Consider the following 26,355-nt stretch of genomic DNA (forward strand, 5'->3'; position numbering starts at 1 on the left):
TCTTGGATATGTAGACCAAGCGTGGTTACGGTTCCAACTGAGGGGGGAAAAGTTCTTCGCTGTGTTATCTATCGTGTGAGTGAAAGAAAATGTCAGGAGACGACGACCAGCAAGAGCAGACCATCGCAGACGACCTGGTCGTCACTAAATACAAAATGGGCGCTGACATTGCGAACAGTAAGTGGGGCTGAAAGGGCTTGAAAATGAGTCTTGTAGGCGAAAAAGGGAAAGAAGTCCCGGTGTAACTTAGCTTCCCGCCTGCTTCACAGTGTGTCTGGCTGAATCCCAAATGATTCAGTCATCCCTATACTAGTGTGCTACATAGGGTATGAGGTAAAGGCTTCTTCGCCTGATTTGGCGTCTTTGTGTCGCAGGAGAAAAAATATTATTACTCTGTTATTACAAAATGTTTGATTTGATAACAACACGCTTATACCGTGAGAGAGAAAGTGCTGCCATTAGAGATGTCAGAGTGATTTGGGCTGTGAGCTAAATCTCAAATTCACCCTATACTCTTCAGTCAAGTGCACTACACAGGGTAGGGATCATGTCTTTTGCACCACATGGAGCCTTCTGTGTGCAGTCCCTTGCTATTATCGTGTTACACTTCTCAGTAGGCCTACATAACATAACTGTAATTTTAATAACTTACTCCACTTACTTAAATAGCTATTATATATATATATATATATATATATATATATATATATATATATACACAAAACTTTGTTGAGATTTCTGCCTTCTCCACTCTCTCTACTTGAGCTTGACAGCTTCCATGTTGAACACGTGCTTTCTTATAATATGCATCCTTACTAAAGGAGCAAGGAACTTGGGTGTCATGATTGATGATCAGCTGACCTTCAAAGATCATGTTGCCTCTGTAGCCCGGTCTTGCCGCTTTGCATTATTTAATATAAGGAAGATTAGACCATATTTAACCCAACAGGCCGCCCAACTGCTGGTGCAGACAATGGTCATCTCCCACCTTGACTACTGCAATGCCCGTCTAACAGGCCTCCCAGCCTGTGTAGTGAAGCCAGAATCCAGAATGCAGCGGCGCGCCTGGTCTTCAATCAGCCCAAAAGGGCACATGTGACCTAGGCCCTGTCCACACGGCAACGGATTCAGGTGACTCCGATACAATTGCTTATCGTTTAGGCCTGGCGTCCAAATGGCACCGGTGTTTTGGGTGCCCAAAACGCAATCTTTTTGAGAACGGGTTCCAGAGTGGAAAGATCTGGCAACGTTGCCGTTGTGAAGTCGTCTGGATGAGTAGAACGGATTTGTTTACGATGACGTCACAACCACATGACTGTGAGTGCTTCACGCCGGGTCGAAGTGTAACGAACTTGATGCGAGTTGTCAACAAATCCTATAACTTGGTTCATGAAACGCGCTTACAAAATATTTTCACTGTGAATATTTATTGTGTAATGGTGCAAAGTGAGGGAGAGAGACTCTGCCCTTAGGGCAGAGTCAATCCCGCCAGCAAAAACAGGGAAAAAAAGGAGCGATCTCACCTCTTCAGATGATGGTTTAAGTCCTACAATACATTCCTCAAAAAGGGCGTAGAAGAGCAAATTAATCCATCAACGTGTAGCATTCAATTTATTCCGGACCATTAAAAACGCCGCCTTCCACGTAGAATCATACGTCATCCTCGCCGCCATATTGGATAGGTCAAAGCGGAGAATAAAGATTCATGTGCTGCGTTTAACTGTACCAACAGGTTTACCGTCCAAACGAGATCACATGGGATTACCTTTCACAGGTGAGAAACAACAAATTAATCCATCAACGTGTAGCATTCAATTTATTCCGGACCATTAAAAACGCCGCCTTCCGCGTAGAATCATACGTCATCCTCGCCGCCATATTGGATAGGTCAAAGCGGAGAATAAAGATTCATGTGCTGCGTTTAACTGTACCAACAGGTTTACCGTCCAAACGAGATCACATGGGATTACCTTTCACAGGTGAGAAACAACAAATTAATCCATCAACGTGTAGCATTCAATTTATTCCGGACCATTAAAGACGCCGCCTTCCGCGTAGAATCATACGTCATCCTCGCCGCCATATTGGATAGGTCAAAGCGGAGAATAAAGATTAGCTGCGTTTAACTGTACCAACAGGTTTGCCGTCCAAACGAGATCACATGGGATTACCTTTCACAGGTGAGACTGGAAAAATACTTTTCATTGTCTTTGGTCATTATAATGTAATTTTACGAACAGATTTTCCTGACTTTGTGGCTAATATGAAGTCTCGCGCATAATAGTTTATGCGCATGCGTCCTTACTACTTCTGTTGTTCTGGTGTCTCCGAAGGGACCGTCTTACAGCGCCCCTAGAGGTGTGGCACGTGTATTGCATCGTTTTCAGCAAACGTTGCGTTGCCATATGGACCTGATATTTTACTGATCGTTGCCCATTTGAACGCGATATATTTTTAAATAACATCTCGTTGTCGTGTGGATGTAGCCCTAGTCTGGTTAACACCAGACCATATCACAAGTGAAATATGGTCTGGAATCCGCCTATTGAATTTCTCGTAGGGGAGGTGTGGTTTACGATTGTCAACGGGCGTTTATTGGACGTTGCGAATGTCTGTCATTTGGCGTATACGTAGCCCATGGCCAATCATGGCAGCTGTACCCGATGACGTAGTTAGAGCGACGAAGAGGCGAAGAAAGACTGTAACGCCAAACGCTGTTCTTTTTTTAAAACAAACTTTCGCTCTAAACTATTCAGAACAGTGTCTAAAGCTTGATCGAAAGTTTGGTTCGTATTGCTCGCCGCCATGTTAAATGTGATCCGTAAACAGTCCCAAATAAACTACAAGCTTCCGTTTGTCGAGTAGTACGCGTCACCGTCTTTCCACCCCTCCCCACTCTCTGATTGGCTCCCTAACTCAGGCGAGCCTTTAGACCATAGTTTCCATGCTGTCTTTTCAAATCGGAACGATTGTGCAAAGCAGCATGGGATTTCCCAGGCTACATGTGACCCCTCTGCTAATTGAATTACATTGGTTACCCCTGGCTGCATGTATCAAATTCAAATCACTAATGCTAGCCTAAAAAGTGCTTACTGGGTCTGCACCTATTTACTTGAGTGCTCTAATAAAGGCTAAGGTTACTCTTTCTCAACTCCGGATATCAAAAGAACGCCGTTTAGCAGTTCCAACACTGCGCACAAGACAATCCAGACTCTTTTCATGTGTCGTCCCACGTTGGTGGAATGATCTACCGAGCGCTACCAGAGCAGGGGCGTCTCTGTCTGTCTTCAAGAAACCCTTGAAGACTCAGCTCTTCAGAGAACACCTCCTGTCCTGCACTTAGGCCCTGTCCACGCGGCAACGGATTCAGGTGAATCTGATAAAATTGTTTATCGTTTCGGCCTGGCGTCCACACGGCACCGGCATTTTGGGTGCCCCAAAACGAAATCTTTTGAGAACGGGTTCCAGAGTGGAAAAATCTGGCAACGGCGCCATTGCGAAGTCGTCTGGATGAGTAGAACGAATTTGTTTACGATGACGTCACAACCACATGACTGTCAGTGCTTCACGCCGGGTAGAAGTGTAACAAACTCGATGCGAGTTGTCAACAAATCCTATAACTTGGTTCATGAAACGCGCTTACAAAATATTTTCACTGTGAATATTTATTGTGTAATGGTGCAAAGTGAGAGAGTGAGAGAATAGCCCTTAGGGCAGAGTCTTTAGTCCAAACACTGCGGAAGCAGTACCAAACCGCGCACCGCCCGTACGCTTTCCAAAAACAAAAACAATCCCGCCAGCAAAAATAGGGGAAAAAAGGAGCGATCTCACCTCTTCAGATGTTGGTTTAAGTCCGACAATACATGTAGCATTCAATTTATTCCGGACCATTAAAGAATTCTGGAGGATATCAGAATGTTGGCGTACCGGCTTCCATCTACCCCCGTTCATTCCTCTTTCCGCGTCTTTCGTTTTACGCTACTGATTAATAATCAAAACTTTATGTGGCTAATGCTACAGAAGAAGGGGTTTATGCGCATGCGTCTACTACTTCTATTGTTCTGGTGTCTCCGATGGGACCGTCTTACAGCGCACGTAGAGGTGTGGCATGTGTATTGCATCGTTTTCAGCAAGTGTTGCGTTGCCATATGAACCTGAAATTTTACTGATCCGTTGCCCATGTGGACGCGATATTTAAAAAAAAAAATCTCATTGCCATTGTCGTGTGGATGTAGCCTTAGACTTTACACCTCCCCTCCTCTCTACTGCACTCATCTTGCACTTGATTCCGCTTTTGTACTCACACTCTAAAGCTCCCTTTAGTGATATTTCTTTTAAGACTTCTTTTATGAATAAATGTATGTATGTATGTATAAATGTATGTATGTATGTATAATATGCATCTGATTCCGAGGCAGCAGCTGGTCTATTAGAGCCAAGCCAACTGTGTCAGACAAAAAGACATCAAGATAAAGGTTCACATTTGGCACCATAATATTAAATGTCTTAAAATGGATTGTTTTCTTTCTGTGCGCGTGGAATCAAATGCAACAGTGAGAAGGGTATGAAGATGTGCAGCTGGAGCTGATTTCTTTCTAGCCCAGACCGTAGATCAATACATGCAGATCGATACTATCAGTGACGGTTGTAATAAACATGAATAAGGTGGATTTGTCTGTGAAGATTCTCAGTCATCCAGGTACATAGTAATCTGTGGTTGGTAGAAGAGAGCAACTGGACTTGCTTGAAGATTCTTGAAAACGTTTCACCTCTCATCCGAAAGGCTTCCTCAGTTCTGTCTTGCCCCTTTTCCACCAAAGCAGTTCCAGGGCTGGTTCGGGGCCAGTGCTTAGTTTGGAACCGGGTTTTCTGTTTCCACTGACAAAGAACTGGCTCTGGGGCCAGAAAAACCGGTTCCAGGCTAGCACCAACTCTCTGCTGGGCCAGAGGAAAGAACCGCTTACGTCAGCGGGGGGCGGAGTTGTTAAGACCAACAACAATAACAAGACCGCGAAAGATTACCATTTTTAAGCGACGAGAAGCAGCAGCTGTACAAACGCGAAGTCAGCCATTATTATTATTATTGTTGTTGTTGCTGCTGCTGCTTCTTCCGTGTTGTTTTTGCTTCGATATTCGCGCCAAGGTTTATGCAAACGTAGCGACATAACTGACGTATACAGCGACGTAATGACGTGGCTTCCCTTAGCACCGCGAGCTATGGAAAAGCAAACTGGTTCTCAGCTGGCTCGCAAGTTGAACGAGTTGTGAACCAGCACCAGCACTGGCCCCGAACCAGCCCTGGAACTGATTTGCTGGAAAAGGGGTATCTGATTAATAGGGAGTATCAGGTATTTATCCTCTCATGGATCATCATAGAATCAGAATTCTGATGGCTGCATTGTAGGTGGCCGATAAAAGACGTCCCAGACACCCACCTCTGTTCAGTGATGGTCGTTCCAGGTTGACAAAAATGAACGATCCTCTCTGGCTAAGATGTCTGCCAGTTTTCTGGAAGTCCTCTCATACTCCCGCGCCAGTCGAAGGGATCTCATCCCAAAGTGCGTAGAAACATGTCTGTGAAGATTCTCAGTCATCCAGGTACATAGTAACCTGTGGTTGGTAGAAGAGAGCAACTGGACTTGCTTGAAGATTCTTGAAAACGTTTCACCTCTCATCCGAAAGGCTTCTTCAGTTTTGTCTGACTAATAGCAGGGTTCTCACCAGGATTTTTTTTTAGCGTAATGGGTTATGGCGAGGGAGCGTAGCGACCGAGCGGGGGGATGGTGCGGAGATTTTGAAAAATCATGCCCAAAATTGGCCATATTTGACGTTCCTGGAGGGGATAAATTGCATTTTTTATGTTGTATATCCTTGATGGAAAATTGTTACATCTTTGGATCTTGGCAATGTGTTACCTACTGTTGTATTTCACTGAACTACAAAGGGTGTTGTCAAAAGATATGTAAACTCAGACACAACCAAAGAGATAATGAATGTTTTATTGTATTAAGAAATTAAGAAATGCCTGAGCACATAAAAATAAAAAAAAAACAAATTGCATTTTCATTCAGGCATAACATACACCCAGCCCCCTTAATAAATAATTAATATATAATCTAAAACTATTAAATGACATTTAATCTCCTCCTAGCCATTCCTCCTCCTAGCCATCTCCTCCTAGCCATTCAGGTTTATAAAATAAACTTTAACATACCGGTTCCATCCGACGACACTTCCATCCAGGGAAATTCTTGTTTCCACAACGGGTCGATGCCCGATTTTCTCCTGTTTTGGTTCGCCGTCTTCTGTTAACACCACGGGAGTAACTTTGATTGTAACCACTGTTAATTCTCTGATTTAAAGCCACAAGGGCGATCACGTTTGGCACATTGGAGCTGAATCCCATGACTAAAATCATATCATTAACCTCATTCTCACCTGTGAATTTCCAGCCTCTGCTCGTCTTCCTCCATCTCCTCCTCTATCTCCAACAGCGGGCTCTCCCCCACTAGGCCTACCTCCATCCTCTGCCCGTTTATCTGCTACCTCCTTTCCTCTGCCTCCTATGTCCTTTCCTTCATCTCCTCCAACCTCTCTTGTGCCTGTCTCCTTATAGAAATATAACGATGGATGGCATGCAGGCAGATTACCAGTGTGTTAATGTTAGCCACAGTGGGATCCAGTAAATTAGCGCTAATCATCCGATACGTGCGCCCTGTCATATTGCTAAACCTGCTTACAAAGTAGACGTTTTCATTCATCAGAGGGCTTTGGGTTAAGTTTTCAAGCGTGATGGAAAACCTGTAGAAGTGGTGCACTTACATTTCTAACTGTGAAGAAAGAGCGAATGTCTCTTTTTTTGCGAGGGGGTCCGTCATCCATTGTCATTCACCGAAGTCCAGCTCAAGAGAAAGTTATCGCCAGGATCTCTCTCTCTCTCTCTCTCTCTCTCGGAACTGATTTCCAGGCATGGGTTTCCTAACAAACGTAGGCTGATTTTGACACCTTGAAAACTGCTCAAGTGCGCAGGAAAAAAAAAACTTTTGGCGATGGTGATGAACAACTGAAAACAACCGTTACGCTATATTAAAAATTTAGCGTAGCGGGGGGAAATTACCGTTGCGGTCTGAAATTTTAGCGTAGCGGGCCGCAACCATATAAAGCGCTGGCGAGAACCCTGAATAGGGAGTATCCTCTCATGGATCATCATAGAATCAGAATTCTGATGGCTACCTTATTTGGTAATAAGGTGGATTGTTTACTCTGTTATCATTTGGAGGAGAAATTAAAAGTAGAAAGACTAAGCACACATTGTCCAACCAAAGTACAAACTACAAGGACACTGAAAGCGCAGATGTGCGCCAACGACAACAGTCGACTCTCTTTCATGATACACACATCTGCAACCGCAACCACTTTATATGTCTGGATATATTTCCAAAACTATTACAAGTACGTGCCTACATGTGCATCTGAGTAGACTGTGACATGGAATCATCGTATTCCTTCACTGGCTATGTTTTGTCACGATTGAACTTCACTGCCATGGTTTTTATGATGTATGGCATTGTTGAGCGAGCATTGTTACACCAAGGCTAATCTTGCAATGTTAGCAAAAGTGAAAATAAATTCATGGATCCGTGCCAACATATGCCGCTTTTCCACTACCAACGCGGCTGAGTTGGGCTGAGCCGTGCCGTGCTGAGTTGGGCTGAGTCGAGCTGAGTGGGGCTGTTGGAGTTGCATTTCGACTACAACCGCGCTGAACCATGCTGGCTGGAAGTGGGTGGACACATTGGGTGGAGTTAGCGAAAGTGGGTGGACATCACGTGATGTCTTAGGCGGCGCAAACAGTGACATCAGTGACCTTTTAAGCGGTAGTCTCACGACCCGGATAGTAAACAATAAACATGGAGGACATGGAGTCGTTAGTGTTGCTGGTCTTGGTGCTGTGGCTTGTTGTCACCGACAACACCAACAGATACTGGCAAGAGCGTATAGATGAGGCGAGGCGCATAAGGCTTCAGAAATTCTCATAATTCGTAATTCTTCTTCTTCCGGGTTTACGGTGTTTACAGATCCCAGCGTGCTCGCGGGGCATGTGTGGGCATGTGAGGACACTCCTCCTCACCAATCAGTGCACAGGGGAGTGTCTCCTCACGCCCCTAGCCCCACTCGGCTCGGTTTGGCTCGCTTCAGCCCCACTCCAAAACCGTGCGAGTTTTTCGGTGCTGAGTAAGGCTGAAGCGAGCTGAGTGGTGCTGCTCTGAGGTAGTCAAAACGCGAGCCGTGTCGGGCTGAAGTGAGCTGAAAAAGGGTAGTGGAAAAGGGCCAATATAGGCCTAATGGGTTCTTCCTTGGCCCATGCTCCACCCTTCCACCAAGTTTCGTAGAAAGTAGGTTGGTAGAATTTGCTTAATCCTGCTTATGACAAACAAACCACACCGAAAACATACCCTAGAAGAACAGATGCCAGAACTGTAAGGCTTTTGTTTTGTTTTTTTAAAAAAAAAGCTTAGTTATTCTATTTACCTTGTTTGGTATGAGAAGGAAAACCAGCTTGAACCCATTAAGGCAGCGGTTCCCAAACTTTTTTGGCCGCGCACCCCCTTCTATACTCCAACCAGGTTGACGCACCCCCAGTTCCCCAGTTTCAAAAAACACACGCTTTCTTATAAAGGCAGCATCTTTAATCGTGCTAAAATGATAACAAAAATCGTTTGCCACACCTGCAGGAAACCACAAAAGTGGAAAAAAAAACCCACCAAAGCTTTCTTACAAAGGCAGCACGTGCTCGAATGAGAACATCGAATCACATTAACATATTATGCGCTCTCGTATTTGAATTAGATAGAATTTGATTGAAATGTAACAGTTTTAAAACGTTGCAACACGGTAAATGCGCAAATTCATTACAAAGGGAGATCACATCGAGGCATGTAGTCTACCAGCCAGATATGGGGAAAATATATGATTTTCATCCGTGTTTAAAACACTAGCAACACAACCCTGTCATTACAAGGTTATGAAAATGAATTGAGAATGAATTTAATTTGCAAAAAAGTTAACATATAATAACAGTAAAAATAGCAATGATAATTATGAACATATGCATTTTAAAGAGATACAACAATTAATCCGCTGCAATCCCGTCTCCGTCTCTTCTCTCCTCCTCACCAATTGCCCCCGATTCCTCCCTATCTGTTGGGGTTTCTCCTTCTTCATCCCTGATTTGTGGTGGCGGCGCATTTAGTTTTGCCGAATTCAACCAGTTGAGCATCGCGAATGAATGAATGAATGAAGCCACAAACTACTGCAGAACCGTTACGGCGTAGAAGAGGAGTTAAAAATCGCCATTACATTTTTTATCTTGTGCACCCCCTAGTGGGGTGCGCGCACCACACTTTGGGAAACCCTGCATTAAGGCATTCCGGACTTGACACACTTGGGCAACTGCGTTTGTGATTTCTCTCCTCCAGTGGCTCTGCGGGCTCTCGTAGAAGCAGCCAAGCCTGGAGTCTCCGTGCTCAGCTTGTGTGAGAAAGGAGACGCCTTTATCACTGCCGAGACAAGCAAGGTGTTTAAAAAGGAGAAGGAGATCAAGAAAGGTAAAGGTGCTCGCATGTTGCACATGCTCAGTCTGCCTTTTCAGAAGTTTTACAGATTTTGAGAAAGATTTTCAAGGTGCGATGTTGTTGCGTGTCCAACAGGTATCGCCTTCCCCACCTGTGTGTCCGTCAACAACTGTGTGTGCCACTTCTCTCCTCTGAAGAGCGATCCTGACTACACACTACAGGATGGTGACTTGGTTAAAATGTAAAACTTTGGATATTTTTTTTTTTCTCTTGAAAAAATTAACCTGGTGATTAGCATTGAATCTACGTGACTGGACTTCACTACTAGCGAAATTGTGAGACTCTGTAATTAAATGCCAAAACTTTGAGTATATATTACTTCAAGATGTTTTAAATGCCTGAAAACATGAGTCACAAGCGTGTTTGTTGCATTTGCCTGCCGTAAAGGGTGTGTGTTTGTCTTTTCCCTGTCTTTGCAGTGATCTTGGAGTTCATGTGGATGGCTTCATCTCCAACATAGCTCACAGCCTTGTGATTGGAGCAACCAAGGTTTCTCACTTCATTCCTATTACTGCAAGCCGCTCGAGTGCATTAATCACATTTCTATAGATTTAAACAAGCATCTCGTTTCATTTCAACCCAAGTGACTGTTTCGTCGTGACTGTTTTGTGCTTTTCTCTCAGGATGCTCCAGTAACGGGCCAGAAGGCGGATGTGATCAGAGCTGCCTACCTGTGTGCTGAAGCAGCTCTGCGGCTTGTTAAGCCTGGAAACCAGGTGAGTGGACTGATGCCATACATCAGAGAACGTCAACTGCTGGACCATTGGTGATGCGGATTGACCCAAGCACTCAAAAATACTATACAAAACCTATTAAAGCGTGAAAAACTCAGTGTAGTCCTTCCACTTTAGTTTTTCAATTGAACCTTTAGTTTAACCCTCTGGAGTCTGAGGGTATTTTCTGGCACTATAATGATCTTGGCATGCTCTGATTTTCTTGTCAATATCAACAAATCTAAGCAGTATTTTCAAAGTCGTATGACTTTTTTGTATTCAGCACAAGTTCAGCTACAATAATATCCATGTAGTATGTACATTGGGGCAAAAAAGTATTTAGTCAGCCACCAATTGTGCAAGTTCTCCCACTTAAAAAGATGAGAGAGGCCTGTAATTTTCATCATAGGTACACTTCAACTATGAGAGACAGAATGGGGGGAAAGAATCCAGGAAATCACATTGTAGGATTTTTAATGAATTAATTGGTAAATTCCTCGGTAAAATAAGTATTTGGTCACCTACAAACAAGCAAGATTTCTGGCTCTCACAGACCTGTAACTTCTTCTTTAAGAGGCTCCTCTGTCCTCCACTCGTTACCTGTATTAATGGCACCTGTTTGAACTCGTTATCAGTGTAAAAGACACCTGACCACAACCTCAAACAGTCACACTCCAAACTCCACTATGGCCAAGACCAAAGAGCTGTCAAAGGACACCAGAAACAAAATTGTAGACCTGCACTAGGCTGGGAAGACTGAATCTGCAATAGGTAAGCAGCTTGGTGTGAAGAAATCAACTGTGGGAGCAATTATTAGAAAATGGAAGACATACAAGACCAATGATAATCTCCCTCGATCTGGGGCTCCACGCAAGATCTCACCCTGTGGGGTCAAAATGATCACAAGAACAGTTAGCAAAAATCCCAGAACCACACGGGGGGACCTAGTGAATGACCTGCAGAGAGCTGGGACCAAAGTAACAAAGGCTACCATCAGTAACACACTACGCTGCCAGGGACTCAAATCCTGCAGTGCCAGACGTGTCCCCCTGCTTAAGCCAGTACATGTCCAGGCCCGTCTGAAGTTTGCTAGAGAGCATTTGGATGATCCAGAAGAGGATTGGGAGAATGTCATATGGTCAGATGAAACCAAAATAGAACTTTTTGGTAAAAACTCAACTTGTCGTGTTTGGAGGAGAAAGAATGCTGAGTTGCATCCAAAGAACACCATACCTACTGTGAAGCATGGGGTGGAAACATCATGCTTTGGGGCTGTTTTTCTGCAAAGGGACCAGGACGACTGATCCGTGTAAAGGAAAGAATGAATGGGGCCATGTATCGTGAGATTTTGAGTGAAAACCTCCTTCCATCAGCAAGGGCATTGAAGATGAAACGTGGCTGGGGTTTTCAGCATGACAATGATCCCAAACACACCGCCCGGGCAGCGAAGGAGTGGCTTCGTAAGAAGCATTTCAAGGTCCTGGAGTGGCCTAGCCAGTCTCCAGATCTCAACCCCATAGAAAATCTTTGGAGGGAGTTGAAAGTCCATGTTGCCCAGCAACAGCCCCAAAACATCACTGCTGTAGAGGAGATCTGCATGGAGGAATGGGCCAAAATACCAGCAACAGTGTGTGAAAACCTTGTGAAGACTTACAGAAAACGTTTGACCTCTGTCATTGCCAACAAAGGGTATATAACAAAGTATTGAGATGAACTTTTGTTATTGACCAAATACTTATTTTCCACCATAATTTACAAATAAATTCTTTAAAAATCAGACAGTGTGATTTTCTGGATTTTTTTTCTCATTTTGTCTCTCATAGTTGAAGTGTACCTATGATGAAAATTACAGGCCTTTCTCATCTTTTTAAGTGGGAGAACTTGCACAATTGGTGACTGACTAAATATTTTTTTGCCCCACTGTATGTCATGATTGTACTTTAAAAAATAACAGATAAATGAAGATGTAAAAAGCACTTTTAGAACTGTGTTAGAATGTGTGAAAAAACATGACCTTACCCATTGTGATGAACTGTTTTGATCACTTGAGGTGATTCTGTTCAGTTTGAGGAATGTATCAAGCGCAAAATCTTAAATCTGCTCCATTGATTTGGACAATCAACTGGCCATCAAAAAAAATTATGTCCTGTTATTTTGGGATAAAGGGTTGGCAGTGGGAGGGGTATTCAACGAGAAGTTTAAAAACTTTCCATTCATTCAATGAGAAGAGTGAAAACCCCTCCTACTGCCAACTCTTAATCCCATCAGGTCGAGTCCCAATGGGTAAGGCAGTGTTTTTTCACACATTCCAACACGGTTCTAAAACTGCTTTTTACAACAGCTTCGTTAATCTGGTGTTTGACTTTATTTTGGTATTTGACTCTATTCAGTCTGTCTTGAAATTAAATCTTGTGCTATTTTACTTGGTTCAGAGCCACAACCAACTCTATTACTCTATAATTTTGCTCCAACTCCAAATTTTACTCTCTAAACTCAAAATAGAGCAAAATTAACTATTTTTGAGGAAAATACTTTTAACTCTGGAAAAAATTGCTCAGTCGCTTTTCTTGTGTATGCACTACAGTGCACGCATCTCAGCCGATCTGCTCATAATAAATCGAAGAAATATTTACACTTACTCAAGTTGATCTTTGGCTGGATCGAGTTGGGGGAAAAAAGAAAAGGGCACCATTCATCATCAGTGTCGCAGTTCTCAAGATTGAACCAAAACGCTGTCCTGAATCTTGAATTGATTTGCTCTGCTGAATCATCCGAAGCGCAGAAAATCCGTGTGCCATCTCGCAACAAGTTTTACCTCCAAATAGCCTAAACTCTGTCTGACAGATTGTATGCTGTTTTCAGTGGGCGTTCCCACCGTGAAAGAAAAACCAACCGAAAGAGTGAAAGTGATTATCATGCTGTTACCATGTGAACAGTCTTTTATGAATGTGTAAATGGGCGTTCGGCGCTCCGACTCTGCTGTGACTGAGGAAGGTGACAAATTTTGTTTCATCTAATTTAGGTAATTTAAAAACTGTAATATTATTTGGCAGTGGGCACATAGGAAAGTGTAAAGTATAAAGTTTCTGTCAATATGTTTATCATGCTTGTACAACCCCGATTCCAAAAAAGTTGGGACAAAGTACAAATTGTAAATAAAAACGATGATGTGGAAGTTTCAAAATTCCATATTTTATTCAGAATAGAACATAGATGACATATCAAATGTTTAAACTGAGAAAATGTATCATTTAAAGAGAACAATTAGGTGATTTTAAATTTCATGACAACACCACATCTCAAAAAAGTTGGGACAAGGCCATGTTTCCCACTGTGAGACATCCCCTTTTCTCTTTACAACAGTCTGTAAACGTCTGGGGACTGAGGAGACAAGTTGCTCAAGTTTAGGGATAGGAATGTTAACCCATTCTTGTCTAATGTAGGATTCTATTTGCTCAACTGTCTTGGGTCTTTTTTGTCGTATCCTCCGTTTTATGATGCGCCAAATGTTTTCTGTGGGTGAAAGATCTGGACTGCAGGCTGGCCAGTTCAGTACCCGGACCCTTCTTCTACGCAGCCATGATGCTGTAATTGATGCAGTATGTGGTTTGGCATTGTCATGTTGGAAAATGCAAGGTCTTCCCTGAAAGAGATGTCGTCTGGATGGGAGCATATGTTGCTCTAGAACCTGGATATACCTTTCAGCATTGATGGTGTCTTTCCAGATGTGTAAGCTGCCCATGCCACACGCACTAATGCAACCCCATACTATCAGAGATGCAGGCTTCTGAACTGAGCGCTGATAACAACTTGGGTCGTCCTTCTCCTCTTTAGTCCGAATGACACGGCGTCCCTGATTTCCATAAAGAACTTCAAATTTTGATTCGTCTGACCACAGAACAGTTTTCCACTTTGCCACAGTCCATTTTAAATGAGCCTTGGCCCAGAGAAGACGTCTGCGCTTCTGGATCATGTTTAGATACGGCTTCTTCTTTGAACTATAGAGTTTTAGCTGGCAACGGCAGATGGCACGGTGAATTGTGTTCACAGATAATGTTCTCTGGAAATCTTCCTGAGCCCATTTTGTGATTTCCAATACAGAAGCATGCCTGTATGTGATGCAGTGCCGTCTAAGGGCCCCAAGATCATGGGCACCCAGTATGGTTTTCCGGCCTTGACCCTTACGCACAGAGATTCTTCCAGATTCTCTGAATCTTTTGATGATATTATGCATTGTAGATGATGATATGTTCAAACTCTTTGCAATTTTACACTGTCGAACTCCTTTCTGATATTGCTCCACTATTTGTCGGCGCAGAATTAGGGGGATTGGTGATCCTCTTCCCATCTTTACTTCTGAGAGCCGCTGCCACTCCAAGATGCTCTTTTTATACCCAGTCATGTTAATGACCTATTGCCAATTGTCCTAATGAGTTGCAGTTTGATCCTCCAGCTGTTCCTTTTTTGTACCTTTAACTTTTCCAGCCTCTTATTGCCCCTGTCCCAACTTTTTTGAGATGTGTTGCTGTCATGAAATTTCAAATGAGCCAATATTTGGCATGAAATTTCAAAATGTCTCACTTTCGACATTTGATATGTTGTCTATGTTCTATTGTGAATACAATATCAGTTTTTGAGATTTGTAAATTATTGCATTCCGTTTTTATTTACAATTTGTACTTTGTCCCAACTTTTTTGCAATCGGGGTTGTATGATTAAAAAAAAACTCACAAAGATATTTATCTAAATACATGACCTACTCATTCTAAACCTGTCGAGCTTCGCCAGCAAAGCTCTGAACCCCAAAGGATTAAAGGAACCATTGTGCATTGCACTTCTGCAGCACATACATTTCTGTAAATAGCTTACCTGAAGGCATTGAGAAGGGGAATAATTTTCACATACTTTTCTTGATGTCATAATTATTATACCCCCTGCATACAAAGTTGGGGGGGGGTGTAGGAATCATCCTGTTCATCCATCTGTCTGTCTGTCCATGTGTCTTGTAAGCGCAACTCCTCTTAAACGGTTTGATGAAACTTTACATAGTTGCAGTATACCACCTGAAGAAGAGCATGAAGAAAAATAATCCCGAACCAAGGTCTTAAAGATACATATTTTCTTACGTACGTCATTATCTGGTGATGTGGCTGGTGTTCCATTCCATGAAATTGTACCAAATGGATTTAGACCCCATATATTATTGAGATGAATGACTAATAGGAATTTGAATCATGGTGTTGCAGGGGTATCGTTTTTTTAAATTCACATACAGTTCCAGTTGACAAATTTTGTTGCGGGGGGGGGTATTCTATAATGAGTTTACTCACAGTTCTAGTTTAATTTACCCTCTTTGCTTTGAGTAGAGAATTCAACATTCTTTCAACTAATTACTAGTGGATAAACAGTAAAAGGTACCTGTTTTCCCGTTCAGTCATGCTGGTTGCTGTTTTATGCAGCTGGACCTTTGGAAATTATTATTGAATAGCGCTGCTATAGATCATCAGCACTTAGACTGTCTAAGTCTAAAGTCCTTCCTGTGCCATGCCCTTGTCTTCCCAGGCAGTCTCCCGTCACAGTACTAACCAGGTTCTTAAGGCGCATTGGGCGGCGCCGATCTCCATTTCCGTATCCCTCGGCCTCTCGCCTATACAGCTAGGGTCACAGTAGGGAGCTGGTCCTCTGGTAACTGCGAGAGTTTGACTTCCCACTCGCATCCATATTGCGGCGTGCCTTGCCAGACGGCAGTAGGTACAATTTTAATGATGGTCTTTCATATGACCCGACCATGAGTAGAACTTGCCATCTCCCGATTGAGAGGTGGACACGCTAACCACTAGGCCAGCTTGCGGTGCACTTAGACTGTATGAAGCCCAAAACTGAACTATTTCAATAAGTGCACTGTGTTTATTGTAGGCAAAATATGCCATGTTATTTGAGGAATCTTTAGGGGTGTTCACATGGCACATATTTGCATCGATGCTGCACCAATGTATTTTGTTGCGATATATCTTACACCGGTGTAAATTTTGTGGAGCGTTCACACGTCACAAACCTGCTTACTAGAGAGAAGCGTGTTAGCACCGGTGCAGCCCCACTTGCGTTCACACGGCAGTTTTTGCGACCGTGCTATACGATAGTAATAATGCGGAAATGAAATATGCGCATGCGTGAAAATGTACTTCCTTTTCCCGGTTGTCATGGCATCACCAAGCGCCGGGAAAACAACGTGGATGAAGACACCAGTGTTGCCAGATACTGCTGACGTTTTCCAGCCCAAAATATGTTCAAATCTGCCAAAATGCACTTAAAACCGCCCAATCTGGCAACACTGGAAGACGCGCAGTTCTGTTGTTGTTGATATTCGCCATTTTGGAAGCGCAAAATACCAGGATGCAAATTATGCAATGCCCGTATGTAATCAACTCTCCTCACGCGTAGCGAGTCTACCCCTGTAGCGTTCAGACGTCCCATTTTATATCGGTGCTGCCCCGCAAACTAGCATTTACTCCGGAGTAAATTTCTTAAACCACCTCCCGAGCAGGGTTAGATTTGCACCGGTTTAAGCAGCTTTCAGGGGCTACACCAGTATAACTTTGTACCGTGTGAACGCTCTACCGGGGAAGCCCCGGTGCTACACCGGAGTAAAAGTTGCCATGTGAACACCCCTTTTGGCATTAGGGATCCAGGGTTTTTTTGTGTTTTTTTTTTTCTCCATTTTTTTTCCCTTCCCTTTTTGTCCTCAGTCTCGGCTTTAGGAGTCCGTTTTTTTGTTTGTTTGTTTTGTTTTGTTCTTTTTGTCAGCAATAGGGGTCCGGGTTGTGGTTTTTTTTTTGTGTGTGTGTGTGCACGTGTGTCTCCAGTCTTGGCCTTAGGGGTCCAGTTTGCTTGCAGTCTTGTTGTTAGTGGTCAGTCTGTGACCTGTTCAACAGTGGATGTCGTTTTCACTAACAACCAACATTGACCTTGGATTTGTTCTCTGAAGTAATTTGGATACACAAAGTCCTACTTTCATTTCTGCCTTCTCTTCTCATTTGTATATGTTTTGTCACACCATTATCTCCACCTTCTCCATCATGCTGATATATTATTTCTTGTGTGCCTGTTTCAGAACACTCAGGTCACCGAAGCCTGGAATAAGATCGCTGAATCCTTCAAATGTACAGCCATAGAGGGTAAGATGCACACCAGTGAGCTCAATATGCATTATTACATGAAGGAAGAAACTGATTTAACCGCTGTATGTCTGTGTCCTGTCCAAAGCAAATTACACTACGTTCACACTGCAGGCTGAAGTGACTCAAATCCGATTTTTTCGCCCATATGTGACCTGTATCCGATCTTTTATTGACAATATGAACGACACAGATCCAATTTTTTCAAATCCGACCCAGGCCGTTTGGATATGTGGTCCTAATTCCGATTCCTATCTGATCTTTTCATATGCGACTTCAGTCTGAACCGCCAGGTCGCATTCATCCGACTTACACATCATCAACAAGCCACAAACGTCACTATTCTGCGCTGAAGTAGGCGGTGGGTCTCTCAAAAAAAGTTACAACAACATGGCGCATGACATCAATGCGACTCCGCACCCACACGTTCCTTTGAACGGAGGTTGCAGTCACTACCCCGCAGAACGCCTGAGCCAAAACCCTTGCCCTCTTCCTTCTCAACCTCCTCCTTAACATCAGGCTATTGTGCATGTTCTGGCTCCGTCGCAACAACAACTGCATCATCGCCAGGTACTCCATGCTGGCTACTGTCATACACAGGAAACTTTAGGTTACTTCCGTAAACACTGGCCATGCTCACTGCGTGTGACGTCGTCGTATCCTGCAATGCACATGCGGAACACTTTTAGGTCGCTTTTCGTTCATACTGAGGATCACATACAAGTCGCATATATTTGTTAATGTGAACGACCTCACAAAAAAATCGGATTTCACAAAAAAATCGGAATCGAGCATTAAGCCTTGCAGTGTGAACATAGTGTTAGTCTCAGGTCTTATTTTATGGTCATTTTTATTAAGCATCATTTTGCCTTGGTAAGTGTGAGTTTAATTTACCATTATAATCAGTACCGCTCTGTTGTCTGAAGGAATGTTGTCCCATCAGCTGAAGCAGCACATCATTGATGGAGAAAAGACCATCATTCAGAACCCTACAGACCAGCAAAGGTGACATGGTTGCACTTTTTTTGGGAATGTTACTTAAATCTGTCTGTTGAAGCACAATGTCAAACGGTGTATTACTCGGTATAGCAAAAAAAGGTCTGGATAACTTATTTCAAATCTTTACTCCCTGTGCAGGAAGGATCATGAGAAAGTTGAGTTTGAGGTGCATGAAGTGTATGCTGTGGATGTGCTGATCAGCACAGGAGAGGGCAAGGTCAGAGAGAGTGTGTTAGTTCATCTCACAGTCCAGCATCTCTAACATTTTCTCCAGCACTTGATCTTAAGACTCAAACGCTTTCCTCTTTATCTAGGCTAAAGACTCAGGACAGAGGACCACCGTTTACAAGCGAGACCCGAGCAAGCAGTACGGGTTGAAAATGAAGACCTCAAGGGCATTTTTCAGCGAAGTGGAGAAACGCTACGACACCATGCCTTTCACTCTCAGGTACACACACACACACACACACACACACACACATTAAAGCATACTTGTCTTTGTCCTGACAAGTTGGTGGCTATTCTGCTTTCATGTCAAATTGAGACCAATTCAAGCTCGAACACTACCGCTACGTTCACACTGCAAGGCTTAATGCTCAATTCCGATTTTTTTGTGAAATCCGATTTTTTTGTGAGGTCGTTCACATTAACAAATATATGCGACTTGTATGTGATCCTCAGTATGAACGAAAAGCGACCTAAAAGTGTTCCGCATGCGCACTGCAGGATACGACGACGTCACACGCAGTGAGCATGGCCAGTGTTTACGGAAGTAAAACCGCCCGGTTGCGGTATGACTCATCCAATCTAGCTTGAATAGCTGCGTCCCCCCAAATGGAAATCAGCTCCCTAACCTCTGCGTCCTTCCACTGAGAAGATTCAGAACCTTCACAGCCCGAAGCGTCCCTCGCATTGATGTCATGCGCAGGGGCGCAGATACGTTTTTTGAACTGGGGGGGGACAAAAAACTGGGGGGGACAAAGCTGCCAGCAAACCAACCCCAACATGCCTGTCAAACTTGTTGTTAGTAACCATAGCAACCAAGCTCGAGCTCGCAACCTGTGCAGTCTGCGCAGCTCAACCAACCGAATATCAGTCTTTGTTTTGTTTTATGTGAGTTGTTGCAACTATATGTATACACTGCTGTGCACCTCAATAAACCGAATGGTAATTAGTCTTTTGATTTTTCCGTGAGGTTTGCTTTATGCAAAGAAAGACAGCATAGACGTTTTTTCCTCCCTATAAGTAGGGGGGACCGAACGAGGTGAATTTAAATATGACTCGTCCCACCCTCTATCTGCGCCTGTGATTATGCGCCATGTTGTTGTAACTTTTTTGAGAGACCCGCCGCTTACTTCAGCGCAGAATAGTGACGTTTGTGGCTTGTTGATGACGTGTAAGTCGGATGAATGCGACCTGGCGGTTCAGACTGAAGTCGCATATGAAAAGAGCGGATAGGAATCGGAATTAGCACCACATATCCAAACGGCCTGGGTCGGATTTGAAAAAATCGGATCTGTGTCGTTCATATTGTCAATAAAAGATCGGATACAGGTCACATATGGGCGAAAAGATCGGATTTGAGTCACTTCAGCCTGCAGTGTGAACGTAGCCTACTTTTGCATCATCTTGCATTCTTCTGTGAATGGCTCAACCCAGTTAATCTGCTCTAATAAGATTATTGATGCTGTCCTCTTCAAAAATATCACTATAAAGTTCAAATGGCAGCTACACTACACTGCGACATCATATCCTAGTGAAGGTTCATCAACACGCACCAGGCTTTCGTCTAAACCGGGAAACAGGGGCGCTGTGCCCTCCTACTCTCGGCGTGCGCCCCCTTACAGAAATGCCAATTGAACCCCAAGTCACACTTAGGCCATGCACTTGTATGCGACTGCACAACATGCAATCTTTCTCAAAACGATCTTTTCTCCGTGAAAACATCCCAGCAACACCACGTGACAATGTGTCTGATCATCACATACGTTATAATTACTCCAAAAATATTCCAGTCATAGTAGATACACCGCCAGACGGTGCAAAAACAATCCGAATTGGCGTTTTCCAGACTGAGGCGCCATGTTGTTTACTTGTCGCGGCTGCTCTCGTGAGATTTGACATGGGTTACATACAAGGTCAGCTGACTTGTAGAGCGAGATTTCTTGACACTGAATGACCTTTCACCCACCGGCGCGGGAGCTTTTGATAGAAGTAGTTCGCGAGTTGTTTTTGTTGACACTTGGGCATTTAAAGATGTCATCCCGCAGCACGAAACGGAAGAAAGCCAAAGACTGTCCGGGGCAGAAGATGATTACTTCTTTCTTTTTCAACGTTGACAGACAATTTGTTACAATTTCCCTCTCAGATAGCCTCAGAATGTCCCATTGTAGCCTCAATTTTTCAAAGGCTTCGCACAGCGGAGGGGGGGACGGACAACTGGCACCCCCCCCCCCCCCCCCCCCCCCCATGGTGAGCGCCCTCATACTAGATTTTTCTAGAAAAAACCCTGCGCACTATGCAAGGGCATCTGCCTTATTTGTAACTAGTGTCCTCCTCTTTGAAAAGACATGCTATCTATGGTACAACCGAATCGAGTTTATCCATACTGTCTTACACAGGACTCATGATTTGTCTCCCCTGGTTCTGTGACTCCTCTGTTTGTCTTTCTGCCTGTCTGTCTGTCTCTCAGGGCATTTGAGGATGAGAGCAAGGCTCGGCTGGGTGTTGTGGAGTGTGCCAAACACGAGCTGCTGCAGCCTTTCACCATCCTACATGAGAAGGAAGGTGAGTGACACTGATTCGGTTTTGTACTGACATTCGCACAAAAACGCACATTGCCTGGATTACAGCAGCATCGTGTAATTAACCCTCAGTGCAGAGAAGTCTAAATCAAACAAACATAGAGCAGGATTAGTTCAGAGACCATTGCAGTTTGGATGTTGGACCATGTTCTTCATAAGATATGACAATCATTTTTACTCTGGTCATTTCCTCACATTTTTCTCTCTCCAGGCGAGTATGTGGCACAGTTTAAATTCACCGTGATGCTGATGGCCAACGGACCCCTGAGAATCACTAGCGGCCCCTTTGAGCCAGAGCACTACAAGTCTGAGCATGAGGTGCAGGATCCTGAACTCAAGGTATGCTGGGGTGAAACTAAAGAGTTGGATTATGTCCTGTCTTCTTTTGGTGTCAAATAACACTATTCTCTTTAGCAGGTTGGTGTTTTAGGTTGATTGATGCCTCTTTTTTTTTTCCCTCCCCTTTGTGCAGGCTTTGTTGCAAAGCTCAGTCAGCCGAAAGGCCCAAAAGAAGAAGAAAAAGAAGGTTGGTTCTTTTCGCTGTTGAGAAACGTGCACAGGTTGACCGGCCACTTTAACAGGAACTTGTTCTTGGTTCTAAGACTCCTGTTCTTGGCTGCAGGAGTGGAACTCAATGTTGAGTTCTGTTGTTGCATGCTGAGATGCTTTTCTGCTCACCACAGTTGTTAAGAGTTACTATTTCCTTCCTGGCAGTTCAAACCAATGTGGCCATTTTCCTCTGACCTCTCTTATTAACAAGGCGTTTGTTTCCACCCACAGAACTGTCGCTCAGTCAATGTTTTTTGTTTTTCACACCATTCTGTGTAAACTCTAGAGACTGTTGTGTGTGAAAACCCCAGGAGATCAGCAGTTTCTGAAATACTCAGACCAGTCCATCTGGCACCAACACCCATGCCACAGTGAAAGAAAGTCACACTTCTATCCATCCATTATCCGCAACCGCTTAGATTAGATTAGATTAGATTAGATTAGATTAGATTAGATTAGATTAGATTAGATTAGATAACTTTATTTGTACCCAAAGGTAGATTTGGTGTGCAGCCAAGTGATCTCCACTCATACAAAACATTTAAAACAAAGGACACACTTAACATACAAACATTTGAAATATTACAGAAATGTTTAAAAACAGTAAACATTAGACAATACCAAAATAGCGCATCCTAGAGTGACATAATGTCACATTGTATATAAAAAAAAGTAATAAAATGAGACTGATAAGATCCTTAAATATATAAACAAATGTAAAAAAAAATTATAAAACAAATAAAATAAATTGTGCTATTACAGCCTATGTTTAGAAGTTATATTATTAATCTCTCTAATGGCAGAGGGAACAAAACTTCCTCTGAAACGCTTTGTCTTGCAGACAGGTAATTTGTATCTGTAACCAGATGGAAGGAGCTGAAATTCCTTATACAGTGGGTGAGAACTATCTTCCAAAATGGAACCAGCTATCCTCTGCAACTGTCTGGTGTACAGGGTCTCAGGTCTTATCCTGTGCAGGGTCGCAGGCAAGCTGGAGTCTGTCCCAGCGGACTGTGGGCGAGAGGCGGGGTACACCCTGTACAAGTCGCCAGGTCATCGCAGCGCTGACACGTAGAGACAAACAACCATTCACACCTACGGTCCATTTAGAGCCACCATTTAACCTAACCTGCATGTCTTTGGACTGTGGGGGAAACCGGAGCACCCGGAGGAAACCCACGCGGACACGGGGAGAACATGCAGACTCCGCACAGAAAGGTCCCCGTCGCCCACTGGGCTCGAACCCAGGACCTTCTTGCTGCGAGGCGATGGTGCTAACCACTACACCACCGTGCCGCCCCGAAAGTCACACTTTGAGATTACAATTTTTCCCATTCTGATGTTTGAAGTGAACATTAACTGAAGCTCTTGATTTGTATCTGCATGATTTGATACATTGTGCTGCTGTCAAGGGATTGGCATAAAACAGCAGGTTGATGGGTGTTCCTAATAAAGTGGCCAGTAAGTGTTAGTCAGTGCTCAACTAGTTTAAAACCAGCACTGTATGAAGATTAGTTTGCATCACGGACACTTACGATATATTGTATTTGATGAGTAGGTCTAGTCGCCTAATAACCACCTAATCAGTTAGTAAAATACTATTGCAATTGGCAAAATACTTCTCTCCATTATTATTTTTTAAACAATTTACGATTAGCTTTAAATTGTGTGGCGTGTTTGCTGTGGAAATATTATATTTCAAGCGCATTAATATAAACCTGTGATTTGTCTCGCACCACTGTCCTTGCTGTTGTGTAAGACAGTGCGTTTACATGCACATAGAGAAAATCGAATTTCTGCCATAGCTCGACTGAAATCGAAGTTCTAAATGCCATGGATACACCTTAGCTCGGCTGAAATCGAAACGGACTGGATTTCTCGTAATCGAGCTACGCGACCTAGATTATGCGATTGTAGCCGAGCTACTTAGTGCATGTAACCCTATCGAGCTATGTAGTCGAGCTACTTACTTCCCTTCCGGAAGTGACGAGTGACGAGACCACAAGCGGGAAACACAACAGCCTCGGTCAGCATGACAACAGTAGTAGTAGCGAGCAGCAGAAGAGGTCAGGAGGAACAAGGAGACAAAAAACAAAAACAATTGAACTTGTGTGTTTATTAAGACATAAGTTAAATTGTAAGCAAAAAATGGACTTTAGAAAAATGTACAATTGTGCAAAATAAGTTGTCTTACAAAACAGTGGTCTGCGCAGGACAGTTTGTAGCCAACAGGTGGCAATGACATGTGGTGTGAATGTAAAGTGGAAATCACTCCTCTTCTTCATGACGACAACCGGAAGTGTACCAACACGATGGGGCGTGTAGCGCCACCTGTGGCTCGGGTGCACAATGTACCTCACACAATAGCTCGATTTCCTTGTGTGCATGTAGGATTGGATTTCTCTGGCACCCCTGCTGGGACCCTTAGCTCGATTACCGACAGTAGCTCGATTTGGATGTGCATGTAAACGCACTGAGTGATAATGTACAGCGAGCCAGTCATTATTGCGAAATAGACCCACTCGCTGTAGATTATCCAGTTTATTACATGGCTATTTACTAAATAAATCAATAATTTAACATTATATAGATTTTAAAAGGATTTTATCGCTTCCACTAAAACAGTAGTCCGTTTCTTCTCCAGTTGGAACTGCATCCATGGCAACTTAATCCTGTAGCCTTAAGATTAGCCTACCTTGCGTTATAATTCACGTCAAACTCAACGTTAAAATTAATTAGAAAAATCATCCAGTGTTTTCTGATGGAGTAACCGGACTTCTTTCTGCAGATTGATATGATTCGGCGTGGTTCTCCCGAGTCTATGATCAGAACTGGGTCCATAGTCTAGTGTACAGAAATAACAGACCATAGAATAGTGTAATTGACCTATCAAGTATTCAACAAAACCATGGAAAGATCAGATACATTGTGAATTGAAGCAGAAACTTTTTCAGCGCACTCATTTTCATGAGGTTTTGATTTGGATTATGGTATAGTGTTGTTAAATGTAATCATCCTTTTTGTTTTTTCTTTTTGCTTGTATCCTTATCTTGCTCATATCTCAGGCCTCTAAGACGGCAGAGAATGCCACAGGACAACCGATGGACGTGGAGACGGAGACGGCCAAGTAGAAGAAGCCTCCTCTGCCCCTTACTGCCAATAATACTGACCAACGGAGAATAGAAGAGTCCCAACATGCCCCAGTGAGAAGCCTCCAGCCTAGCCTTCTATCAGCCTGTAACTCTGTATGACTGCTACGATGTCCACACATCAGTTTCCCCACAGCTCGTGTAGTCTGGTGACTTTAACAACACTGGCTTCTCTACAGGAGGTTACAGATGGGGAAGTGCTACATGCCAACTGACTGCCTTTATATACAGGGGCACATGTTGAGTGGGGTTGCCTCTCATCATCATCATCATCATATTTTTTCTTATTAAACTGTCATTTGTAAAACCAATCTCAGAAAATAAAACTAAAGTGGTGGCACCAGTGAAGATAACATTACTCCAGTGTGCCGGTTATTCTTCCAAACCGGAGACTCCTGTTTAAAAGCTTTAGCTTTTTGTGATTATGGTCTGTTGTAGATTGTGTGTAGACGTGTAGCTGCTCAAACTTGGATATGATCTCTGCTTCAGCAGTGATGGAAGTGTTACAAGCTGGAATGTGGTGATGTCTAGTGTTAACACTAGAACACTATCATTGATTTTATTTTGTATTTTTCCCAGACATAGGATTCTCCAAAGCTGCTGTGTGATTCTTACAGCTGAACTGTGTGTCTGGTCCTAAGAGCTAAACAATCCTGCCATTCTTTTATAACTTCCAAAAGAATAAATGACCTTGGCCAAATAGAGGAACCGTAGTCTGATTTCTAACTGCCCTGTACTTTTTATCTTCCTGCATGAACTAATTAAAGTAGCTAAAAAATTGAGCTTTTTTTTCATGTTTTTGTTATTGTACATGTAACGATTGCAGTCATTTGTTTACTAACTGTACTAATACAGTAGCTAAAAAAAAATCCACCTAAACTAGTTATGTGTCATTCTAAGTGTAATAATTTGATGACTAGTTTATAGAACAGCATGTTGACATTTTCCTTGTTAGACTTTTAATTTTGTGTGTTTTTCAATGTTGGCATGCCTTTTACTTTTTTTTTTTTATTTAAACTATAATCCACATTTTAAACCAATAGATTAATGTCCAAGTCCTATAGTGTTCATGACAGTGGACAATAAATCCATGGTCACATTAATCAAAATTTATATACGTTTATTCTTAGACAGTTTTATGACAAGGTTTGGACTCCTAGCTATATTGCATATTTTTATAATTTTCAAAGTGAAAAGAAGTAAACGGAAACTGCTTTGGAGAAGGAGGAAAAAAAATTTCTCTGCAAATATTGACGCGCAGTTTTATTTTATGAACTTAGAAAGGGAAAAAAAAGTGGTATGTGCAGTAGACTGCTGCATAAACATCTGGA

At 43.1% G+C, this 26,355-nt stretch overlaps 1 protein-coding gene across 1 annotated transcript; it reads left to right on the plus strand.

The window, feature by feature from the left end:
• pa2g4b (proliferation-associated 2G4, b) lies at positions 1 to 25,726 on the plus strand. Its single transcript, XM_060937429.1, has 13 exons — positions 1 to 177; positions 9,480 to 9,608; positions 9,711 to 9,816; positions 10,055 to 10,124; positions 10,259 to 10,351; positions 17,460 to 17,523; positions 18,450 to 18,528; positions 18,661 to 18,739; positions 18,837 to 18,970; positions 21,215 to 21,309; positions 21,538 to 21,665; positions 21,799 to 21,852; positions 24,941 to 25,726. Exons 1-13 carry the CDS (start codon positions 90 to 92, stop codon positions 25,004 to 25,006), a joined length of 1,185 nt encoding a protein of 394 aa, XP_060793412.1. The 5' UTR covers positions 1 to 89; the 3' UTR covers positions 25,007 to 25,726.
• Positions 25,727 to 26,355: the final 629 nt, after the last annotated feature.

This window comes from Neoarius graeffei, chromosome 13 (genome assembly GCF_027579695.1).
Source record: "Neoarius graeffei isolate fNeoGra1 chromosome 13, fNeoGra1.pri, whole genome shotgun sequence".
NCBI classification, from domain to species: domain Eukaryota; kingdom Metazoa; phylum Chordata; class Actinopteri; order Siluriformes; family Ariidae; genus Neoarius; species Neoarius graeffei.